The sequence below is a fragment of the Sarcophilus harrisii genome, chromosome 2 (genome assembly GCF_902635505.1).
Source record: "Sarcophilus harrisii chromosome 2, mSarHar1.11, whole genome shotgun sequence".
Classification (NCBI taxonomy): Eukaryota; Metazoa; Chordata; class Mammalia; order Dasyuromorphia; family Dasyuridae; genus Sarcophilus; species Sarcophilus harrisii.
In genome coordinates this window covers 484,344,959-484,370,898 of record NC_045427.1, presented here as the reverse complement: position 1 = coordinate 484,370,898, position 25,940 = coordinate 484,344,959, and the positions used below count along the sequence as shown (strand labels likewise).

At 36.7% G+C, this 25,940-nt stretch overlaps 1 protein-coding gene across 1 annotated transcript in view; it reads right to left on the bottom strand.

Moving 5' to 3' along the window:
• The window catches only part of CFAP77 (cilia and flagella associated protein 77), a 183,981-nt gene that overhangs the window by 78,946 nt on the left and 79,095 nt on the right, over positions 1 to 25,940 (bottom strand). Inside the window, exons 2-3 of the mRNA XM_003757434.2 lie at positions 4,921 to 5,020; positions 3,962 to 4,190 (exon numbers count right to left, since the gene is read on the bottom strand). Of these exons, the coding sequence (XP_003757482.1) occupies positions 3,962 to 4,190; positions 4,921 to 5,020 (329 nt within the window). The remainder of the gene's footprint in view (positions 1 to 3,961; positions 4,191 to 4,920; positions 5,021 to 25,940) is intronic.

The window sequence follows — 25,940 nt, the reverse complement described above, 5'->3', positions numbered from 1 at the left end:
TTGCTTCAGCAAAAAAAAAAAAAAAGAAAAGAAAAAGCAGGTAGAAATGTAGAGTGTGTACATTTTATTGTTGAAGTTTTTGTTAATTATTATTCACATTCCTCTGATTATAAGCCCATTTGGATTACTAGCCCAGAAAACACAGAAGTTATTGCTGAAATGGAAATTTCCAGACTAAATAATCATAATGGCTAGCATTTGCATAGTGCTTTGAATTTTACAAAGCACTTTGCAAATAGTATTTCATTTTATCCTTACAAGAATCCTGGGAGGTAAATGCCAATATTGTCCCCATTTTTCAGATGAGGAAATGGAGGCAGAGGGTTAAACTATTTACCCAAGATTATAGAATTTATAAGTGTCTGAAGCTGAGTTTGAAGTCAAGTCTTCCTAGCCACTGCACTCCCTTGGTGCCTGCTATGTGTCTGCTATATGGAAACATTACCTTCCCAAGCAACACTGGCATTTGAGGAATTTCTTTTTCTTTAAGAACTAGGGCATGTGGGAAACAGCAATACTGCTGTGACTAAGAGAAATGATTCCTTAAAGTAGATAGCTATGTCCATCAGCATATATAGTCAGTCACTCTAAATGAATGCATGTATGAAAAAGTATTTATTAAATGCCTATTCCATACAAAGTTCTGATCTAATTTCTTGCCACTGGATCCAGATGGCTCTGGAGGAAAGAGGGAGGCTGGTGACTTCACTTTCACTTAAAACCAACTCACTTGCACTCCCTGATGTCCTAGTCCTCTTGGAGAATAAAGGACGAATAACAAGCTAACAAGGAAACACGAATAGGAAAAGGAAGTCATTTTCTTTTCTCTCTTTTTTTTTCCTTGCAAAGAAATTTGGATTAAGTGCCCAAGATAACACAGCTAGTAAGCATTAAGTGGCTTAGACCACATTTGAACTCAGATCCTCCTGATTCCAGGGCCAATGTTCTCCCTACTGCACCACCTAGCTGCCCCAGTAATTACCTTCTCTCAAAGAGTTCACATTCCACTGGAAGAGACGATATAGACAGAAAGTTTCAGCTGCAAGTCAGAGGGAAAAATCTCATGGTTCTTAAGGTACCACCACAAAATAGATAGTAACATTTCTTCTTTGATGCCAGTTCCACTAATGAAAATCATGTCCATCTCAGATGCTGAGCCATTTGACAAGGCCAAGAACAAGTGACAAGCACTTTCTTTCCTACATTTTCAGTAGTTGTGACCACAAGGGGCCAATAGTCCTGCAGAAGCAGCCGCCAGGTAGCATCTCCTTAGTGCTTGCTGACCTAGATGAGGCTGCACTTTCCCCTAAGTTTTTCAAAATTATTTATCTTTACAATGTATAAATTGTTATCGTGATTCTTTTAATTTTGCTTCTCATCAACTCATCTAAGTCTTACTGGATTTATGTAAAACTATTCTCTTCATAATTTCTTATTGTACAATAATATTTCATCACATTTATAAATCATAACTTGTTCAGCCATTCTCCAATTGACTATCCTCTCAGAGTGCCATTTAAAAAATCTATAAATATTTGCATATATCCTTAGAATTAATTTTTCTTAGGACTGAATCTCTCCCTAGTCTAACTCCCCATTCTCCATTCTCGTCATTCCCTCCAATTTTCCTGTTGAATGAAATATATTTCTGTACCCAACTGTGTGTGTTTATTCTTCTCTCCTTTGATCAATTCAGATGAGAGTGAGGTTCAAGGATCACCAGCTCTCCTCCTTCCTTCTTATTTTTTAATATTCTTCTACTTGTATACTCCAATCGTGTGAGATAATTGTCTCTAATCTTACTTCCCCTTCCTTCTCCTTACCCGTTTATTTCTCTCCTCTTTCCATTTTTCTTTTAAGATCATCAAGACATAACAGAATCACTTCTTAGGTCTTTGGTCTAATTAGACTCTATGGTTCCTGATAATGATAGATTTCAGACAAGATACATACTTGTGTGTGTGCATGTATGTATGTGTATGTTTGCATGTGTACACATATCATGTCCACATGTTAAAATGTAAGCAATGCTATCTCTGTTTATTCCCTAATGAGTTTTGTTTGTGTCTTTTTATATTTCTTTTGATTCCTCTAATTGTTTGGAATGCTTAAAAGTCCTATATTTAATTAAAGATCCATTTTCCCCCCTGTGGGATTATACTCAGTTTTGCTAAGTAACTTATTATTAGATATAAGCCTATATACTTTGCCTTCTGGAATATAGTCTTCCAAATTCTCCCTTCCTTTATGGTGGTGGCTTTTAAATCACATGTGATCCTGACTAAGGCTTCTCAATCAATACCTGAATTATTTTCTTGTAGCTGCTTATTTTTCCTTTGATGGGAAGCTCTGAATTTTGGCTATAATGTTCCTGGAATTTTCACTTTAGAATTTCCTTCAGGAGATGATGGATAGATTCATTCTATTTCCATTTTCTCTTTGATTCTAACACGTCTAGGTAATTTTATCATTTCTTGAATTATGATATCTAGACTCCTTTTTTAAAATTCCTATCAGAGCATTTAGATAGCTGTGATTCTTAAATTCTTTCTCCTCAATCTGTTTTCTAAATCAATTGTTTCTGCTATGAAATACTTTATATTATCTTCTATTTTTCCAGTCTTTTGACTTTGTTTTCATGGAATCATTGGCTTCCATTTGGTCCATTCTAATTGTTAGGAAGTTTGTTGTTTAGACAAGGTACCCAAACCCATTGTGTCAACAGCTTCTTATGTCAATTCCTTTTCCAAATCTTTCTTCTGTATCTCCCACTTTTTACTGTTTTTTCCCCCTCTAGTGTTTTCATTTCACTTACCAAAAATATTTTAAAAGCTTTTTAAAGCTTCATCTCCTCCAGAAATTATAGTTGAATTTGTGCCTAAACTGTGTTTTCCTTTGAGGTTTTGCTTGAGGATGCTTGAAAGTCATTCTCTTCTCCTGGGTTTGTATCGTAAGCATCTCTGTCACTATATTCACTTTTGATGCTGGGAAATTAATGCTCTTCTAGAGGGAAAGTCTGGGATGATCCTATTTTGCTGCTTTCTTGAAGGAATTTAATATTATGTTATCCTGGGCTCTCAGGGACAGTTTAGGCTCTTCTGAGTCCACATGGCACTTTGTATTTTTTATGGAACTTTCTCAGTCTGGAGTGAGTGAGATACAGTTCTTTGTCAAAGCATGAAAATGATATATAAAAAAATTCAGTCATTGCCATCCTAAGTATTCTGAGACCCTACATAAACATGGATAGTAAACCCCCATTGTTAGGCAGAAGTCTGTGGTGGGCCAAGGGATCAAGCCCCTTCATCCAGAGGGAAAGGTAGAAAGAATCAGCTAGAACAACTGAAGAATCCATGAATGCAACCCTTTCCTTTAAGGGAATCCTACCATCCATTATGTGCATCTTGATCTAACTTTACTCATAAATTGGAACATTCAAAAACTAATTGGAATTTGCTTATTCCAAATCAGAGCATTTGAAACAGGCTATAGGAGTTTTTACCCTCTTTAGAATAAAACAGGACTACCTCTGAAACACTGCAACCACTGGGACCTATTCTGCAGTTTTGGACAGTGTTGGGGTTTTTCCCCCCTGAAACTGTCATATTCACTTTTACCACTCAGACAACCAAAGCACAGCTGGGAAATTATGAATGGCCTGCAAAGCTGACTGACATATATATATATATATATATATATATATATATATATATATCTTTGTTCTTTTTTGAAATGTACCATTGGTGATTTGCTTAATATCAATAAATCTATGGTTAGATTTAAGGAGTTTGGGCTATGTTTAGTTCTTTGAGACATCAAACTATGTTAATTCACTCAGAAAACCTGAGATAATATTCTCATTAACCACTACCTCAGCATTTTTTTTGGCTTGTGCTCTGATTCCAGAGGTGGGATAGAGTCCAGAGGGAAGGATGAGGCTTTGGTTACAGCCAGGCCTTACCGTGCCTGATTCCCATAGGTAATATCAGGAGGGACATATGACAGGTCCTTTTTGAAACGCCTCTCATCCTGGTCACTCCTGCGAATATCATTGAGTTGACGGTATAAGAAATGTTCCTTGGCTGTGACCAGACCAGCCTTGATTGCACCTCGGTTCATGGCAATAAAGTCTCGAGTCATAGCCTGGGGAGAAGTGGGTTGCTGTTTCAAAACATTCCAGTGTCCAATGGCTATGGAGAAAAAGAGGCAAAAGAATAATGGAGATGTTTTCAAATCTTTCTTTCCTTCCTTTTCTTCCCCTCCTCTTCTTCCCAGAACCCCATTGTACTTCTTCCTCCCACATTCAAACTTCTAGCCTCTCCTTTTCTTTCTTTTTGGAGGCAGTTGGGGGTAAGTGACATGCCCCAGGTCACATACACTTTTGTTAAGTGTTTGAAACCAGATTTTGAACTCAGATCCTCCTGACTTCAAGGTCAGTGCTCTATCTATTACACCATCTGGCTGTCTCTCGTCTCTCCTTTTTTAAGTTAGTTGTTGACCTCTCAGAAGAATTATAACCTATCCCTAACTCAGATACTCACGATAGAAACTGACCACATGCCACTGGAAAAATTCCTTTTATCCCAGATTCTGAACTGTAACGTACATCAGAGGTCATCAGGTCCAGCATATGAGGATACTGAGGGCCAAAGATATATTTAGCAACTTGCCAGAGACAAAAAACTGGATTTGAAAGGCGGTCCAGTGACTCCAAATTCTTGCCTTTTTATACTTCATAGGTACTACATATTAGATTAGATCCTTAACTCTGACCCCTTATGGCTGGTCCTATCCTCCTGCCATTCATCTCTCAGCCAAATGGAAAATCATGGCCCACCAGCTAGGGGAAGAGTGGTTTGCCCTCATGTCCAATCTTTGACTTGCTCTTGCTCTACAACATGCAAATTTATGCCATCTTACCTTCTGGGACTCCTCCATCTATCTCTTGAACATACAATCCATAGTTAAAATTAATTCCAGGAAGAGTGCTGCTCCTTTCTCGAGGCTTCCCAAGTTCAGCCTACCAGAGAAAACAGTGGGAGAAAAGGTAAAGAACTAGGAGTCACATTTTTTTCCTTTTTGACTTTATTTTTTGTTATGCAGCAAGATAACTATATAAATATGTACGCATATATTGGAGTTAACGTACATTTTTATCATGTTTAACATATATTGGATTACTTGCATCTAGGGAAGGGGATGGGGAGAATAGGGGAAAAAGTAGAATACAAGATTTTGCAAGAATTAATGTTGAAAAATTATCTATGCATATGTTTTGAAAATAAAAAGCTTTAATAAAAAAATAAAAATAACTTTAAAAAAGAACTAAGAGTCATGTCGAGAAATCAGTCAAGAAACCGGCAATACAGTCACAAGAGAACTAGCTTAGGAGCCAGGAAGCCTATGGTCTAGAAAAAATCACTACCTTACTACATCCTGTGTTTGGTGTTCAAGACCCTTCATAACCTGCTCACTCTCCTATATTTGCAATCTTCTTAGACTTCACACCCCTCCACCTCCCACCTATTCTACAATCCAGTGAAAATGGTCTCCTTTTCCATTCCTCCAACAAGATACTTCTGAACATTTTCACTGGCTGTCCTCCATATCTGGAAGGTTCTCCCTACTTCTCTCTATTTCCTGATGCCAAAGTCATCACTTTTTCCACGTTGCCACCCCCCTCTCTTTCCATGATGATGATGTTCCTCAATTTCTTCATCTTGCAAAATGAAGGGATTAGACTCCTGATGTCCTTGGCTTCCTTCAAGTCCCTTCCAGCTCTAAAATTATGATCCTTTGAAGAGAATGATGGCTAGAAGAAAAGATGGAATGAAGGATATGGCCACAAAATCCCTTTCCAGAGAGGCAATTGTGAACCAGAAACAACTTTCCTCTTTAGGAAATTACCTTTATCTATCCAGGGGTTAAGAAAGGAAGAAAACACACAGGTTATGGTTGCTATTAATAATCTAGTCCCCTTCCCCTTAAAAAAAAAAAACCCACAACTTTTTAAAGGTATTTTGTTTTCATGTCACCTTCATTTCTGAATAAATTTTTCTTTTCTCAAACCATCACTATAACAAAGAATAAAAAAGAGGGGGGGGGAGGGAATCATTTTAGAAAACTAAACCAATACATCAATGAATCTGATGAAATGTGTTCTTTCCATTTACATAATTGTAGTCATTAAGTATAGTATTTCTTCAACAATCAACAGGATGATTTCAGAGAGGCCTGGAGAGACTTACATGTACTGATGCTAAGTGAAGTGAGCAGAACCAGGAGAATACTGTACATTGCAACATCAAGATTATATGATGATCAATTCTGATGGATATGGCACTTCTCAACAGTGAGGTGAGTCAGGCTAGTTCCAAAGATCTTATGATGAGAAAGCCATCTTCACCCAGAGAGAGGACTGTGGGAAATGAGTCTGGATCACAACATAACATTTTTACTTCTTTTGTTGTTGTTTGCTTGAATTTTATTTTCTTTCTCATATCTTTTCCCTTTTTGATCTGGTTTTTCTTGTGCAGCAAGATAACTGTATAAATATGTATGTGTCTATTGGATCTACATATTTTTTTTTACCATGCTTAACATATATTGGATTACTTGCCATCTAGGGGAAGAGGTGGGAGGAATGGGAGAAAAGTTGGAACACAAAGTTTTGTAGGAGTCAGTGTTGAAAAAAAATATCCTTGCATGTGTTTTGAAAATAAAAAGCTTCAATTAAAAAAAAAAGTATAGTGTTTCTTGGTTCTACTTACTTCGTTTTGCATCAGTTCATTTTCGCATGCTTCTCTGAATTCCTCATATTCCTCATTTCTTACGGCACAATACAATTGCATTACAATCACATTACAACAATTTATTTAGCTATTTCTCAATCAATCAAAGCACCACAGTCCCTTCTAATAAAGGGTTATAGAAGCAGGAACAGTGGAAGATAAGGGTGCTAGAGAAATACTGGGAACCAGGAAGAGGCAGAGGTTTGGGGGAGGGGGGGGTTAGAGAGAACACCGAGTCTCACTTGCTGCTGTCTAAAAATTCAGTTCTGAGAGGAAATGAGTGCTACGAATGGGAAAAACCACTTTCCTCTTAGAATATTTCCTCCGTCTGTGAAAGCTACAAAGGCTTGGTGCAGAGATGAAAGAATCTTTCTTCTTTTTTAATATTTATTTATTTACATATATTATATATGTATATAATATAATATATGAATATATATAATGCATATATAATATATGTAAATACATATGTATTTATAAATCTAGAGCTATCTCCTTATTTCTAACCTATTTTCCAAGGACAATTTAATTAAAATATTTATTAGTTTCTTGAGCTGTGTCCTGAGGATCCAGGAACAGCCAATAGATATGGCTAGAAAAGAAATTCACAGCCAAAATGTAAAAAAATCCACCAAGTTAAGGACCTTTTCTTTTATCCTATAGGCAATAGGGAGCTGCAGAAGGTGCTAGAGCAGTGACATGATCAGGCCTGTGCATTAGGAAGATACCTTCTAACACTAACCTCTTCCAGTCTCTTCCAGCTCTGATTTTGCATGTTTCTATCTAGAGCTAGGGAGATAGATTAAATGACTTCTCTAGGCATTTTTCAGCCTCAAGATTGTTTTTTCTGTTCTTATTGATGTCCATATCAAATCCCAGACATTGAATCTCTCCAGAGCAGAGACTGCTGCCAAGTTTCTGGTACTATGAAGGTCTCAGCTATAAAGGTTTGTTTGGAATTCATTCCATATGATTCACTGTTGCACCAAGACAAAGCTCTGGCCTCCTTTGTTTATTAAAATTACCAGCTTCTCCAGTGACTGCAGGGGAAGTTAATTAAAATGTGGCTCTTCCATTAGAACCTTCTCTTCTCCCCTGAGGCATCTGTGAGCTTTCTTAGCCTGGAGGTGGACTGACAAACTCTGGAGCAAACTATTTTCACAGGGGGACATTTTGCTTTCAGTTCAGGTATCCTTTAAGTCTACAGGCTGTTGGTTTAGAAATGAAAAAAAAAATCTATGCCCAGGGAAATGGTCATATTGTTTTGTACTTCTCTAATGTATTTGTCAAGCACTCCTGTTTTATAACCTAGTAAATTGGAAGCTCCATGGAAGGCAGAAGCTTATTTGTGATCGCTCATATACACATAGAGCTTTAGGGTTTATAAAGCATTTTCCCCACAACTTTGCAAAATAGGCAATGCAGGTGCTATTCCCATTTTGCAGATGAGAAAACTTGGTCTAAGAAAAGGGCAGTAACTTGTCTGCATCAGACAGCTAGATTCAAACTCAAATCCCTCCTTACTTACTCTTAAGGCTTGGGCTAAATTCAGTACTCATACCATATTCTACTGCTCTCCTATAATACCCAGTACAGTGGTAGGAAGGAAGGAAGAAAGGAAATGAGGACAGATTAAATGTCAAGAGTCACCTTTAGCTAGAACTAAGTATGTTGCTTCTGCTGAAAAAAAGGGTCCAATTACATAATTTCTCCTCTGTCACTAACTGTGGGCTTTTAGGTACCAATAGAAACCAAAAATAAGTAAGTGAAAGGCTGCAACGCACCTAATAGACATAGGTTAGAAATTAGAAAATATAATTTTAATGTATTATGAGAGCTCTTGACCAAGAAATGATTGGATAAATATACAGAACAAGACATATTTGGACATGGAAAAATGAGAATTTGTTTTGCTTGGTTATCCTTATTTGTAGCAAGAGTTTTGTTTTTCCTTTTCTTTTTTTTTTTGAATGGGAAAAGGGAAGTAGGAGAAAAAAAAGATGCTTGATAATTTTTTTAAAATTATGTCTAAAAAATGAAAAGGTGTGATGAGTGTGATACATTCTCATTGTAACTCCTTTCTTTGTATTTATGTCTAGAGCAAACATTTTGTCATAGATTTTAAAGATCAATTTCCATTAGAACCTGCCTCACCAAAAACAACAACAAATATATATATATATATATATATATATATACATAACACATTTTATATATGCTTGTATGGGTACATATTATATTCCCAGATGAAATGTAATCTCCTTGAGGGCAGAACTATTTCATTTTTCTCTTTGTATCTCAATACTTGCCATAGTGCCTGCCTGGATGGACCCCCTATGAGAATGAATTGTTAGGAGAACATGGATGAGAATTACATGGGATGGGGAGCAACGATGGATTCTTATCTGCTTCTTTGGAAGGAGGTCATACATCAATAAGATAGCAAGTCTAATGCCTTAATATACCTAGATACCAACAGGGTGCCAGGTACCTAGAGTAAATGCTTAATAAATGCTTATTGATGCTGAGTCACTTTGGGATAGCACTTCTTTGGGCCTTCTCCATAATGATTGACAATGATGATAATGATGATGATGTTAATAATAACCAACATTTATATAGTACTTAAAAGTGCTTTACAATTATTATCTTATTAGATCCTTATAACTACCCTGGGTGGTTGGTGTGATTATGAATCTCTATTTTACAGATGAGAAAACTGAGGCAAACAGAGCTGACCACCTCAGGATCATATGGCTAGTAAGTGTCAGGAGCAGGATCTGATCTCAGGTTTTCCTTACTCCAGATCCAGCACTACTTCTTCTGTCTCTACCCCAGCAGAGGCCTGATCCCATGTTCTGTAATCATCCACAATCATCTCCCTACCTCCCTATAGCAATTTGCATACAAGTATAATTTCATATTACTCCTTGATTGGAATATTAACCTTCCCTGTATATCTCCTGTACTTTTTTGCATCTATGTTTTTACTTATATTGTTTTCTGGTTTTCTGCTCTTTTTCCTCCTTTTATATCCCTGGTTTCTTAAATTCTGGTCTATCCTTAAACTCTAGCTCACTAACCACCTCCTTCAGGAAGCCTGCACTTCCTCTCCTTGCTCCTCCCCACCATCATTTCTGACCATTCTCTTGTTCAACACCACTCAGCTTTTATCTTTCTTATCCACTTAGATATATGTGTTACAGAGATTTCCTCATGTTCTATCCCACAGTAGCCTCCCTGAGATAAGGGTCCATGTGACTCAAATATACACTTATATTTGCCCCATTCCTATGACACAGAAATGTCAACATATTTTTAAAATTTGAATTGAATTTAAAATGAAAAAAAATTGAAAATGAAGAATTAAGACAATTTTCTAGGACATTCTTTGAAGAGAAAAAATGGGCTTCGATTTCTTCCAATCTTCCAAATGAGTTGTCTACACTGATTCAATTTATAAGGTAATTGCTCAAATCTCTACTTTGCCCATATAGACTTGTTCTAAAGAACCACAACCAAACTCCTTAACATCACAACCCTTTCTGGAAACCTCACAGAAAATGATATGTAGATCTAATCCTGCATTTGTAAGTCCCCGTTTAAGATGTACAGTGTGAATGATAAGCTCTCAATTGTGACTCCTTTCCCTGTATTTATAGGTCTGGGGCAAAGAATGTTATTATAGACTTTGGAGATTAGTTGCCACTGATACGCCAGGGAAATCGGGGCTTGATGGTATCTGTCACCTGCTTTTCCATGGCAACCTTACTCTGATATCCCTGAAATGGAGGAGATGAGGTCACAAATTACAGCTTGGGCAAAAACATCCAGATCCCTAACCAGCTGCCCACACTGACAGCTCTCAACAAGATTAAAGCTGCAATGGGGATAAAATATGGTTTCCAATCAAGGGAAGGGGAGCTGGTTAGCTAGCTCACAAACCAGACCATTCATGACGCCAAAGGTGTTTAGACACTGAATGTCTGTTTCGTAATACCACTTGTCCCCCTCAGAGGCTAAGGAAAGGAAATGCTTTTCTTGGAGATTTTTAAGAATAGACCAAACCACAAACTCCAATTGTAGGTTGTTCTAGGAGCAGGACATTCAATTAAATGATCCCTCAATTTACCCCACCCTCAATCTCCCAAGTCTTCTATTTAGTCATTTGCATCAGTGAAAAATTCCAGGGAAGGTCCTTCAGATCTTTTGTCATACCAAATTTACTACTATAGGGAATTAGAAAAAAATAAGCAATTATAAATGTGTTTCTAGTTAGTTTGGATAAATTTTCAAGTGATTAGAGTGGTACCATGCTAAATATTGGTGGAAGAGAGAATCTCAGCTTAATGTTGTGACCAGCCTTACCCCAACCCCCAGCTGTCTTTAAACCTTGCCTTTCCCCCCAAAATTTCCTCTGTTATAAAGCCACTTGGCTGGAATACAGATCTGGGTGACAGCTGTCCCCATCAGCAGACAGCTTCATTAAACCTCATTAAGATGTCATCTCTCTGCCTTATTTCCCATCTCTCAGCTCTAATTAAAACCATCTCTCTTTACGTCCCTGGAGGTCCTAATTTTCTCTGGGTACCTTCTGCAAGTTATCTCCCTTTACTACCCAATGCAGAAGAAAATTAGGCATCTGAAACAATGTTGGGCTAACCCAGGTAGAAGAGGCAACCCTAGTTTTCCAGGGCCATTCCTTCTTTGACAATAACTATCTTTCTGGGATTTTAAGTGTGAGTAGGTTGTTAGCCAGCTCCTGCTGTGTAAGCAACTTGAGCACAAATTCTTGCTCCTGAAATTGTTCAAAACTCATTGGCCTTTTGAAGCATCACAATATCTATTTAATCTGAATTTCATATATGTATCTCTCTCTCTCTCTCTCTCTCTCTGTGAATATACACATTAGTGTATATATATATATACACATATATATGTGTGTATGTGTGTGTGTGTATATATATATATCTATATATATAGATATAGATATATATCTTAATATTGTAAGAAATGTCACTTAGAAAGCCAGACACCACACATTTGTTTCCTGCCTGTGCTTCCCAGTCAGTCAGTTAGCTGAGATTTGAAAGAAGGCAGGGAAGCTAGGAGAGCATTCCAGACAAGGGGACAGCCAGAGAAAAAATGTCCAGAATCAGAAGATGCAGTGTTGTATTCAAGAAACAGCAAGGAGGTGAGTGTCACTGGATCACAAAGTATAGAGGGGAGTGCGATAAGTGTAAGAAGATTGGAAAGATGGAAAGAAGGGTAGAAATCAAAGGACTTTAAATGACCAAACAAAGGATTTTATATTTGACTCTATATGTGATAGGGAGATACTGTAGTTTATTGTGTAAGGGGGTAACAAATGATACAATATTAAAAAGGAGAGAAAGTATAGAATTTACCATTTATAATATCAATTATAATTTTCCTAAATTTATACTCCTCCCCCTAACAAGTAAGCAAGTAACTATTTTTAAGGATAAGTTATTTGTCAGGAAGCATTCTGCATCTGGTTTTGTTATTTCTCCTAATGAACCAAAGGTCAATTAATAGGTTTTTCAGTATCTCCTCTCCTCTCTACCAGAATGAATCCTAGTGCCATAGAAGTTTGAGTTAGAAAGGACTTCAGAAATCATAAGCTACAACCTCCTAATTTTACCGATGAGGAAACTGAGGGACAGAAATGTGGAATAATTTGTCCAAAATCACCCAGGTTATAGGTGTAAGGCAGGCTACGGACCCAGATATTCTGATTCCAAATTCAGCACTTTCCCCCTGCTTAATTTTATCTACCTTATATGACTGTTTCGAGGCTAAGTGAACATTTGTTAGACAATTGAAAAGCTTCCCCTCTCATGAATTCCATAAATGCACCCTCTTACATGGAATTCCAGAAGAGTTACTGCCTGTTAGATATTAAATAAAATATTTGTATAGACATATAGACATGCATACATATGCACATGCACACCATAATGTGTATGCACCGAATGTGTAATTTATTATTGTAAAACAACTTAAGATCCTTGAATGAAAATCACAATATAAATGCAAATTATGATCATTATTAGCATACTGGATATTTATTTATTTCCATAATAAGAAGCTCAAATAAACATTCATGTAAAGTAAGGCTCTTCTTGTATCAAAGGGCTCTGGTATCATTTTAAGAAATGAAGGCTTTGAATTAAGTGCATTGTTAGGATGGCAGTTGGACACTGCAAAGAGATATTTTAAAGGAATACTGATATACTCCCACATGGACACCATTAAAAACAAGTCACAGCCAGAGAGGTAGAGTGGAACTCTGAGGAGATAGCAGCTTCAGGGTCTAGGTTGAGCAATGAGAATTTTTAGAACTTCAACACTATACATGGACTTTTTAAACCTGAAGTGTCTCTGTCTCTCTCTGTTTCAGTCTCTGTCTGTCTCTCTGTCTGTCTCTGTCTTTCTCTGTCTCTGTCTGTCTGTCTGTCTCTTTCTCTCTGTCTCTCTCTCGGTCTGTCTCTGTCTCTGTCTCTCTTTCTCTGTCTCTGTCTCTATCTCTGTCTCTCTCTCTGTCTCTCTATCTCTATCTCTGTCTCTCTCTCTCTCTCTATGTCTCTGTCTCTCTGTGTCTCTCTTTCTCTGTCTCTGTCTTTGTCTCTGTCTCTGTCTGTCTCCGTCTCTGTCTGTCTCTGTCTCTGTCTCTGACTCTTTCTCTCTCTCTCTGTCTCTCTCTCTCTGTCTGTCTCTCTCTCTCTCTCTCACACACACACACACACACACACACACACACACACACACACACAAATCTGGAGAGACTAAGATCTAACAGACTTGAGATGGAAGCCACTCTCTGAAAGCTTGGCTAGTCTCTAGCAGTTCCCTGGGTGGTCAGTACTCTCTGGAGGCTTCCACAGCCTGGCTTCCACAGCTATAGGAACTGGCCTATAATGTTCACTTCAGCAGGCCAGTCCCACCATTCCGGCTCCCCTAAGAACCTTGGGAGGCCAGTCAGTGGCTGTGAGCATGCTGCCCACACTGCTTCCCCGGGTGCCTTCCCCACTACCTTCTGTTCTCTCTACTTTCATTACCCTCCCTTGTACAGTAAAGCCTCCTGTCATGTCGCCATTACTATTAGTATTGCTGATTTATGGCTCTTGCCTTGTGGAGTGATTGCAGTGACAGGGCCCAGCGTTTTCTCCCCCTTCCCCCCTGCGACAGCTTGAAATCAAGTCCTTCATTTGCATTTACATGATCTCGCTGTGCAGCTTATGAGATCGAGAGATTTATTTGCTACTTAGCTCGATGTTTGATTACACTCAGAGAAGGCGGTGAGCTACAAAGTGCATGGATGCATCAGATCTGAGCTCCCGCGGCCCTCTGGGGGCCAGTAACTCAGCATCAGGTTTAGGTAGATGAGGAAGGAACACACAGCGTTTTGAAGAAGGCAAATGTGAGGAGGTTGGAAGGAACAAAACACCATGACTTGGTTTCTAAAACAATAAACAACACACAAGATGGCATTTAAGGAAATCAGTATATTCAAGTCACTTGCAGGTAGCATATCATCGTCCCAGGGTATGAACTCTTGAGAATTTTTCCTCCAAAACCTAGTCAGGAAGAAAGAAGTTCCTACTATTGTGAGGTTGCCAGAGTATTTGGGGGATATACAAAAGTCATGCTACCTGTTGCTCTCTGATTGAGAGTGCAGTGATTTACAGGTAACTCTACTTACCTGTTTTGTGGATTATCCACTACCACAAATTGTTTACCCTGGCTATCTAGCACAATTGTAAGCTAGTGCAATGACCAAATTAAGACATCCTACCTCATCCACTTATTTTGTGTGTGGACTTGGACCAAAAAGTTCACTTCTTTATGCCTCAGTTTCCTTATCTGTAAAATGAACAGACTGGACTAAACAGGCTCTAAGATCCATTCTGGTTCTAGAGATCTATGAGCCAATGATACCCCACTGCTGTCAGCTGGTATATACCTACAGGAGACAAATTAATTTGAATAATCAGCCTGAACAAATCAAAATTAAGAAAGTTGATATGCTTCTACTACCAGGAAAAAATGCATTTCTAGACCCAAAGAGAATTTTTTAAAAATCACCCACTTATTTGGGTTATCCATATCCCTGGTGTAGACATGAGTGTGAATAACTGAAATAAGTTCATTCAAAATGAATCCACCTGTATTTCACTTCCTCCAGTATAGTATATTAGCCAATAATTCTCCCTGTTCTGTGAATAAGAAAACAGAGGAACACATAAGGAATATTATTTTTTGTACAGCTTCACACACTGACATAGGTCAAAACTGGAAATTATTAATTCAATTGAATCTCCATTAAGCACTTCTATGATCCATAATATAGTGAAAGCACTGGATTTAAAGCCAGGAGATTGTTGTTAAAATTAAGGTTCAGCCACTTACCATTCTACTCAATTCAGATCCACAAAGCTAGAAAACTTGTTTTGAAATTTGGAATCTGCCCTTTCTACTCAACACGGTTCTTTACCAGCTATATGACCCTGTGCCAGTCATTCTCAGCACCCAATTTTCCTCAACAGGACTGTGAAGCAACTTCCAGGCTCATGTTGAACTGATCAGCCAGTCAAGACACATTGTACTTTGACCTCAACATCATGATGTCACTAGTCCTCTTCCAGTAAGAAGGACAAACAAACAACAAAATGGGGTATCCCCCTTGCCATCAGAAAGCTTATAGTTTAGTAGAGTGCTGACATGTACAGAAATAATACAAAATCCTTCGTCACTCAAAGCTCTGTCTTTCCAGGCTTCTACCTTATTCCGCCCATCACATACTCTTCAATCCAGTGACAATGGCTTCCTTATTATCTCAAGAACAAGATACTCTGCCTCTTGGCTCTGTTCATTTTCTGTGACTGTACCACATGCCTGGAATGCTCTCCCTCCTCCTCTCTTCCCAGGTTTCTTTTAATTAAAGGAATTTAATTTAATTCAATTAAAATCCTATTTTCTACAGGAAGCTTCTAATTCCTCTTAATTCTAGTGCCTTCCCTCTGTTAATTATCTCCTATTTATCCTATAAACTTGTTTATACATATTTTGTTGTTGTAGTCTCCTCCATTAGATTGTAAGCTCCTTGAAGATAGGAACTATATTTTGCCTTTTTTTAAATCTGTGCTTACCACAGTGCCAGAATATAGAAGGTATTTAATAAATATTTATTGACTGGCTGAGGGGCAATTATATAGTGCAGTGGATAGAACACCAGTGGAGTCAAGAGAATCTGAGTTCAAATCCATCCTTAGACACTTATCACTTTAACACTTACTAGTTTGTGTGATCTTGGGCAAGTCATTTAACCCCAACTGCCTCAAAACAAACAAATAATAAAAGACAGAATTGTTATTTCTTTTTATACAAAACACTATGGAAAAAAGTCTATGATTATTGACTGGCTGATAATGAAGATGACAGACAAAATAGTTCCAAAACAGAGATACAAACTATCACGGGAAGTTCATTGGAGAGAGAAAAACTTTCATTCCAGGGGGATCAGGGAAGATTTCATGGAGGAGGTGGACTCAAAGGTAAATTTTTAAAAGTGAATGGGATTTCAATAGATGGAAATAGCAAGGAAGATGCAAGATTTTAAAGATGTTAGGCAATTGGTACAGATTATTAGTGAAAAATCTGTTCCATAGCACTGGGAGTATCATCCTTAAGTATCATCTCTGTTGTAGATATTTTTTTGCCTATTAAAATTGTGACCAGTAGGGACAGCTAAATGGTAAATTTGGATAGAACAGCAGTCCTAGAATCAGGAGAATCTGATTTCAAACGTGACCTCAGACACTTAACTAGCTGTGTTACCTTGGGCAAGTCACATAATCCCACTCTCCAAAAACAACCCCAAAACAACATAACAACAAAAAAGAATACTATTCAGTTGAGGGGAAGCCTGCTGAAATCTGGTTTTATATGGATTTATTAATTCTTCTAACCATTATAATTTGGTCCCAAGCAAAGCCTAAGATCTTCCTAAATTTGGAGATTTCTGTATTTCATTTTAATCCATTTCTCACTTTTTTTTTTACATGATCTTGTTTTTGGAAGACTTCCTGTGGCATAGAGAGAAATAAAAGCCATTGGAATAGGAGACAAAGTATTTGGGTTTAGTCCTAATTTTACCAGTTAATCATCTCTCTACTAATGGGCAAGTCACTTCCCCCTGTGGCTCAGTTTCCCCATTTATAAAATAAAATGTTGGATTATATATGGTTTCTGAGATCTCCTGCCCATCTAGATCAAGATCTTACATCTAGATTGTCTCTAAGGTCCTTTCCAATTCTGGCCTTTCTATGGTTCTTTGCAATGGTTGTTGAAAGATATATTGCAGTAATTGAAAGAAATATATTCAAGCTCCCTTTGATGTAGAACACAAAGTGGGAAAGAATAGTATTTTAGACTGCAAAGAAGGTTGAACAAATAAGTGACGCCCCTTTGGGTGTCATGAGAAATGGATGACATGTTTATTTGGTCAGTTGATCCCATCAGCTACCAAGGGTCAAACCCAGATGAGCACAGAGTTAGTAGATTCATGGCAGAAGCTCCCTGAAATAAAAAAAGGCAAAGAATGATCTATGTACTTTTCAAAACTTAAAACAGAAATCAAAGGGAAACTGATGTGTTTTAAGTTTTGACAGCTGCAAGGATCATTCTCTTTCGTTACCTTATTTATGTTTTCAATTTCTTTATAGATTCATTGAAAATCGCATCATGTAATAGTGAAGGAAAAATGTTCACTGTGGGGTTTTTTTTCCCTCGATAAACCCTTGTTCCTTCCAGAGTACAGATGAAAACACCAGCTTCAGTGACTTTTTTTTTGATGTATATTTAATAATATCTCATTGATTGTAAGTTTTATTTCTATGTCAATAAAAAAAGTGATATTGTAATAAATGAGAAGGAGTTTAACACAAAATGGCAGCTGACCCGTTAGCATAGCAAGACTGGGGGATATTGATTTAAAATAAAGCCTGTGAATAAAGATAAGTGGGCTAGAGAGAGAAAGAGAAAAAAAGGGGGAAAGGAGCTGGTGACTCTAGGACAAAGCTTGGAGGCTGGAGTACAAGGCTCCAGTAGGTTTCTTCTTGGGAGTTTGCTTGCTTGGGAGTTACAGGCATTATTGAATGGAAAGTTAAGGCAGTTTTGCAAATAAATCATCATTATATCATCATCTACATTAATTTTTGAGGATCCATTTAAGGGCCATTTTCCCTGAGTCTCCTACAAAGTAGTTAGAACAACAAAATGGTTCTGTCAATTTCAGTCACATCCAACTTTCTGTGATTCCATTTGAGGTTTTCTTGGCAGAGATTCTGGAGCAATTGCCATTTTTTTCTCCAAATCATTTTACAGATGAAGGAGCATAAACAAACAAGGTTAAGTGACTTGCTCAGGGTCATACAGAAGTATCTGAGGCTGGATTTGAACTCAGAAAGATGAGTCCCTAATTCCAGCCCTAGCTAGGACTCTATGCATTATGGTGCCATGTAGCTGTCTATCACTTTGTTTAGCATCTATGTCATGTTACATATTATAGTTAATGTTATTAATGTTAAATATTACAGTTGTTTTCTTATATCTTTTTTTCTAGACTGTAAGTTCCATGAAGGCAAGAATTGTATTTTATCTATATGTTTTATCCCCCAGTATCTAAAACACTGCTCTAAAATCCAATCCAATCTAAGAAACATTTATCAAGTAGATTAAAATGTTTATTTAAAAAACAACAAACATTTCCTAAACATTCATTATGTATAGAATTCTAAGATAAATAGGATAAAAAGAGGAATACTATGACAATGACCCTATCCTTAAGGGGCTTCCTGTGTAGACAGGAAAGCAGGACATTGTATGAAATATAACTAAGTTAACCCATGTTTAATATGTGATGCATGTTAGAGATTATGTCCAGAGGGTCCAGAGGAGGGAATCATTGTAGGCAGAAGTCAGGGAAATCAGGTGTAGGAGGTGGGACTTTTGTTAAACCTGGAAGCATGGGTGTGACTTGAATAAATGGAGAGAATAAATGGTCAGTGCTAGCATGATGGTTATAAGCTTTGAGCTATTAATGAGAAGTAGGAAGAGGCTGGCTCAGGTCTAGGAATACAAAGTAGAAAGACCTTCATGGCATGGGGTAAACCATTTTAAGCTTTACTTTGGCAATATACTGAAGAAAGCTAGCTATCACAGTAAATAGAGCATCAGTCCTGGAATCAGGAACACCTGCGTTCAAAATCCAGCCTCAGACACTTACTTCCTAGACATGTGACCCTAGGCAAGTCATTTAAACCTGGATTGTCACAACTGCCTCATGTATATTATCTTAATAGAATTCCCAAAATTTAACAATACCTCGGAGTTCCAAGTTATAACAGCTCACAACAGTGCATTTTTTAAATTTACAGGGTAAAGAAAATAGTGATAGGATGAATATTTTGTATATCACAGTAAAAAAAATTTTTTTTAATTTGTGTCAATTGATGCACTAGGTTCTTTCTATTGTTAAGCACATAAGGGAGATACAAGAAGAACAAGGCATTTCAGAAGTCATTTGTTCTTGGAGCTGACAGAAGAGAACTATAGGAATCAATTGAGGCCAGATCAAGGTGACTAAGGGATAAATTGAATCATATTATGCAAGCACCATAGGACTGTTTCCAGAACAAGGAAGGAGCTCACTCCAAAGCTTAGCCTGAACATGTGAAACTGATGCAAATTTTAGTAAGCAACTACAGAAGCATGACACCTGGGGACTGATGATTGAGAGAGATTTGATGAGAAATCTCTTTGTACACCATAGGTGCAAACTATATATATATGTATATGCAGCAAGCTCATTTCTATAGCTGTTAACTGGAAGTATGTCAATAAAGCTACCATAAGAAGCACTGGTGAGTCTTAGGTTTATTTATCTAGAGCTGAATGAAGTCTCAGAGGCCATCTCATGAGAAATACTGGAAGACTCCAACCTTAATCAAGATGTGTCTGGAAGAGTGGAGGAAGGAGAAGATGTGGAGATAAAGATCTCATTTTACTTATTTTGTATTTTAGCTTTAGTGCATCAATTAAGGCAAGATATTATCTTGGAAATTTTTAATTAGAAACAAGCAGAGGAGGGTGAATTATACATGTGGGCAATATATAGTTGGTAGCTACAAATATTTGATGAGCTGTCATAGGAAAGAAGTAAAACAGAGGACCTCTATGTGACTCTAGCACCAATAAGAATAGTGTGACATAGTAGATAGTGTGCTAGACTTAGAATCAGACATAGATTTGGATCCTACCTTAGACACCTGAAATTTGTGGAACCCTGGGCAAGCTACTTAATCTTTCTTAGTCTCAGTATTCTTATTTATAAAATGGAGATAATAGCTATTGTATTTATCTTACAGGGTCAATGTAAAGCTCAAATGAAATAGCAAGTGTAAGGCTCTTTGCAAGTCTTATAGTGTTATATAAATCTTAGGTACAATTATTATTACAAGGAAGCAGATTTTGGCTCAACACAAATAACTTTGTCCAATAATGGAACTAGCTGTCATATAAAGTAGTAAGTTCCCTATCATTAAAGGTATTTAAGTATTATCTAACTAGCCACATAGCTGATACACTACAGAGGGGATTTCTAGATTAGCTGGAGTCCAATCAAGTAACGGGCAGTTATGAGGCACAGTAGATAGGTTGCCAGACCTGGAGTTAGGAAAACTCATCTTCCTCAGTTCAAATCTGGTCTCAGACACGTATTAGCTGTAAATGAGCTGGAGAAGAAAATGTCAAACCACTACAGTATCTTTGTCAAGAAAACCCAAATGAGTCATGAAAAGTTAGACAGGGATCAACAAGACAAAGTAATATCCCTTGCTTTGAGAGTACTTTCCAATTTTTAAGGTGTGGTGCCAAAAGCACTGGGTCTTAGAAATGGAAGACCTGCAAAGGATATTAACAGACAATTTTCAGATGATGAAATTGAAATTATTTCTACTCAGATGAAAGGATGTTCCAAATCACTATTGATCAGAGAAATGCAAACTAAGACAACTCTGAGATACCACTACATACCTGTAAGATTGGCTAAGATGACAGGAAAAGATAATGGTGAATGTTGGAGGAGAAGTGGAAAAACTGGGACACTGATATATTGTTGGTGGAGTTGTGAACGGATCCAACCATTCTGGAGAACAATTTGAAACTACGCTCAAAAAGTTATCAAACTGTTCATATCCCTTGATGCAGTGATGTTACTACTGGGCTTATATCCCAAAGAAATTCTAAAGAAGGGAAAGGGACCCACATGTGCCAAAATGTTTGTGGCAGCCCTGTTTGTAGTGGCTAGAAGCTGAAAAATGAATGGATGCCCATCAATTGGAGAATGGTTGAGTAAACTGTGGTATATGAATGTTATGGAATATTATTGTTCTGTAAGAAATGACCAGCAGGATGAATACAGAGAGGATTGGCGAGACTTACATGAACTGATGCTAAGTGAAATGAGCAGAACCAGGAGATCATAATATACTTCAATAACGATACTGTATGAGGATGTATTCCACTGATTCTTGGACAAAGACATCTAACTTGGTTTCAGTTGATCAAGGATGCACAGAAGCAGCTACATCCAAAGAAAGAACACTGGAAAATGAATGTAAACTGCTTTCATTTTTGTTTTTCTTCCCAGGTTATTTTTACCTTTTGAATCCAATTCTTTCTGTGCAACAAGAGAACTGTTCAGTTCTGCACACATATATTGTATCTACGATACACTGTGACATATTTAACTTGTATAGGACTGCTTGCCATCTAGGGGAGGAGGTGAAGGGAGGGAGGGGAAAAGTTGGGACAGAAGTGAGTGCAAAGGATAATGTTGTAAAAAAAAAAAATTACCCAGGCATAGGCTCTGTCAATAAAAAGTTATAATTTTAAAAAATGACCTGCCCCGGGTCATACAACCAAAAAAAAAAATGTATGTGACTGCCTGCCATCTAGGGGAGGAAGTGGTGGGAGGGAAGGGAAAAGATGGAACAGAAGTGATTGCAAGGGACAATATTGAAAAATTACCCATGCATATGTTTTGTCAATAAAAAGCTATGATAAAAAAAAAAGAGAGAAAAAAAGAAATGGAAGACCTGGATTCAAGTTTCTATTCCAATACTTGCTGTGCCTTTTGACTTCTTTAAGATTCAGTTTTCTCATCTGTAGAAGAGGGATAATAATACTTTCTCTTTAGAATTTCATAAAGTAGTAAAGCACTTTTTGCTTCATAAACCTTAAACCATATATATGGTTAAACCATAAACCTATATAAATGTGAGCTATAACAACTACATTTACCTTTTTTCTGTCTTTTGGGATCTTTGTCAATATGATAGATGTAAGATGAAAAATCAGAACTGTTTTAGTTTTTCCCTTAGGCATAGGTCTTTGGAGCATTGTTTCATATGATTGTTGATCATCTGCATTTCTTCTGAAAACTGTTCATATCTTTTGATTACTCACCTATTGGGTAATAGCTCTTATGTTTATCTATTTGCATCAATTCCCTAAATATCTTGACTATCAAAGATAATTGTTGTGATTTTTAAAAACTAACCATCAGCTTCTCTTTTTATTCTATCTTCACTTATTTTGTTTATTCAAAAAATCTCTAATTTTATGTAATTATGTAACATGTCTCTCATCCACCCTGCATCTTTAAATTCACACTGCCATCACTCTAGCTCAGGTCCTCAACCTCTCACCTAACACTATTACAACAGCCTCCTCATTAGTCTCCCTGCTTCCAGTATGTCCCCTTGCCATTCCTTCACATAGCTGTCAAATTGTTATCCCTAAAACATAATTTTGACCATGTTACTCCTCAGGTCAAAAAGTTTGAGTGTCTCTCTTGTCTATGGAATAAAATACTAATAAAATCCCTCCATTTTAGCTTTTAAAACCTCTTATAATCTAGTTCTAGCTTACTTTTCTAGGTTTATTGCATATTACTTTCCTTTAAATACTCTACATTCTAATTTGCTGTTCCCCATATATAATTTTTCATCTCCATACTATTAGACAGACCATGATGTATGTCTGGGATATTTTCTCTCCTGTCATTTTTTAAAAATGAATCATAGAATCCTTAGCTTCATTCAAAGCTCAATTCAAATATCATCATATCCAGAAAGTCCATTCTCATTCCCATACTCCCCTCCAATTGTTAAAGCCCTCATCCCAGAACTTGTCTTGTATATGTAAGATTTAGATATTCAATTTTCTCTATACAAGTTCTTTACCAACCCTTCCCCAATAGACTATAAACTCCTTAAGGGCAGAGAATGTTTTCTTGTTGTCTTTATATCCCCAGTAGCTAGCCCCAGTGGCTAGTATTCTAGGTACATAATAAATGTATTTTGAATTGAATTGAAATGAAAGAATCTGATACCTTGAAAACTTGCAAGGATAACAAAAGATGAGAATAGCCAATATTAGAAAGATTATGGAAAAATAGGCACATTCATACATTGTTGGCAGAGCTGTGAATTAAGAAAAACATTTTAGAAAGCAATTTAGAATTATACAAAACCAAATAACTAAAACATCCATAATCTTTAACCCAGATATTCCCCTACTGGGCTTTTATCTCCAAGAAAGTCACTGATACAAGAAAGTGCCAATGTACACAAAAACATTTATAGGAACACTTCTTAAATATAGTTTTAAATTTTTCCCAACTGCATAAAAAGACAATTTTTAACATTCATCTAAAATTTTTTTAATCCCAAATTTTCTCTTTTCCTTCTTTACTTCTCCTCCCCCCCCCCAAATGGTAAGCAATTTGATATAGGTTGTATAGGTTCAAGCATATAAAACACTTCCATATTAGTCATGTTGTGAAAGAAAAAAACAGACCAAAAGTTAAACAAAACCATGAAAAAATTAAGCAAAATATAGTATGTTTTAATCTGTATTCAGACTTTATCAGTTCTTTCTTTGGATGTGAATAGCATTTTTTTCTAAGTTCTTTCAAACTGTCTTGGAACGATATGTAACTGGGAATAGTAAGTCATTCGTAGTTGACCACTGTACAAAATTGCTGTAAACAAAGATTACTTTTTGTAATAGAAAAAGAAAAACAAAATTGATTTCCATCAATTGGGGAACAACTAGCAATTTGTAGTATATGTATGTCATAGAATATTACTACACGGTAAGAAATGATAAACATGATAAGCATATAGAAATATGGAAAGATTTGCATAAACTGATACAATGAAGTAAACAGAGCAAAGAAAACAATATACACAATGACTGCAGAAATAGTCAATGCAACAAAGTTTTAAAGAATGACTCCAAAAATAGATATAAGAAGACAATTTCACTTCATCCCTTTTCTGAGGTGGAAGGTCTACAGATATGGCACATTGCACATATTTTCAGATTTTTTTAATGTTATTGATCAATCTGAATCATGTTTCCCTCTTCATTTTGTTTTTTTTTCCCTTAAAACTATTTTTATATGGAATGGTTCTATGAGAGGAAATAGAAAGAAAGATACTAGGGAAATTTTGATAGTATTAAAAAAATTCAAAAGTTATCAACAAATTAATTTGATAAAAGAAATATAAGATCAGATGTCCCTACTATCACCATCAGGAAAATGCAGCCCAAACATTAGCTTGCCCATGATAATATGGCTAGCATGTTGTTTCTTTAATGATCTAAAATGTTTCTTCCTCTAAATCTATGAGTTTGAAAATGGTCTAAGGATATGAACAGAAAATTTTCAGATGATAAAATTAAAGCCATCTATAGTTATATGAAAAATGCTGTAAGTCACTATTGATTAAAGAAATGCAAATTAAAACTAATACCACCTCACATCTCTCAAATTGGCTGAGAGGAAAAGATAATGATAAATGTTGGAGGGGTTGTAGGAAAACTGGGATACTAATGCATTCCTGGTGGAGTAGTGAAATGATCCAACCATTCTGGAGAGCAATTTGGAATTATGTCCAAAGGGCTATAAAACTGTGCATACCCTTGACCCAGCAATGCCGTTACTGAGCCTGTATCCCAAGGAAATCATAAAGGAGGGAAAAGAATCCACATGTGCAAAAATATTTGTAGTAGGTCTTTTTGTGATAGCAAAAAATTGGAAAATGAGTAGATGCCCATCGAATGGGGAATGGTTGAACAAGTTGTGGTATATCAAAGTAATGGAATGTTATTGTTCTATAAAAAATTATGAACAAGCTGGTTTAGGAAGGCCCAGAAAGATTTAAATGAACTGATGCTGAGTGAAATAGAAGAACCAAGAATACAGTGTATGCAATAACAGCAAGAATGTGCGATGACCAACTATGAAAAATTTGGTTCTTCTCAGTGGTTCAGAGATCCAAAGCAATCCTAATAGATTTTAGATAGAAAATGCCATCTACATCCAGAAAAAGAACTAAGGAGACTGAATGTAAATCAACACATGCTATGTTTACTTCTTTTTTCTTTTTTATCTCTCCCATGGTTTTTCTCTTTTACTTTGATTTTTCTCTTTTAACATGATTTATAAAGCAAGATATATTTTTAAAAAGAAAGAAAGAAAGTTCCTTCCTCTCTGCTTATAGTAGGGAATATGATTGAAGTTAGGTTTTCTGATAATAAGGACATATTTGTGATCATTGATCATTCATGCTTATATGTCAGGTTTAGGGGTGCAGTCTATGACCGCTGGCCCAATTAAGTGAGATACCCCACAATGAAATCCTGGAATAGTGGAACCTTTGTTTCATTAACAAAATGCTCAAATCCTGATATCAATTGGCTGCATCAATCTTTTCAAACCAGGGTACTCCAGAACTAGAGCTAAACAACTAGAGCAGTTGAACAGATGCTACATGATGAAGGGCACAGACTTATAGGGTCATAGATTTAAAGCTCGTAGGAACCTTAGAGACCATCTGGTTTTATCTCCTCATTTTAAAAATAAGGAAACTATGACTCAGAGAGGTTTATCAGTCACACAGGTAGTAAGTGGCAAAGCTGAGACTCAACCCAGCTTTTGTGATTCTAAATGATCCCTTGAGCAGCAGCACCCTCCCACTCCTCTGCCTCAGT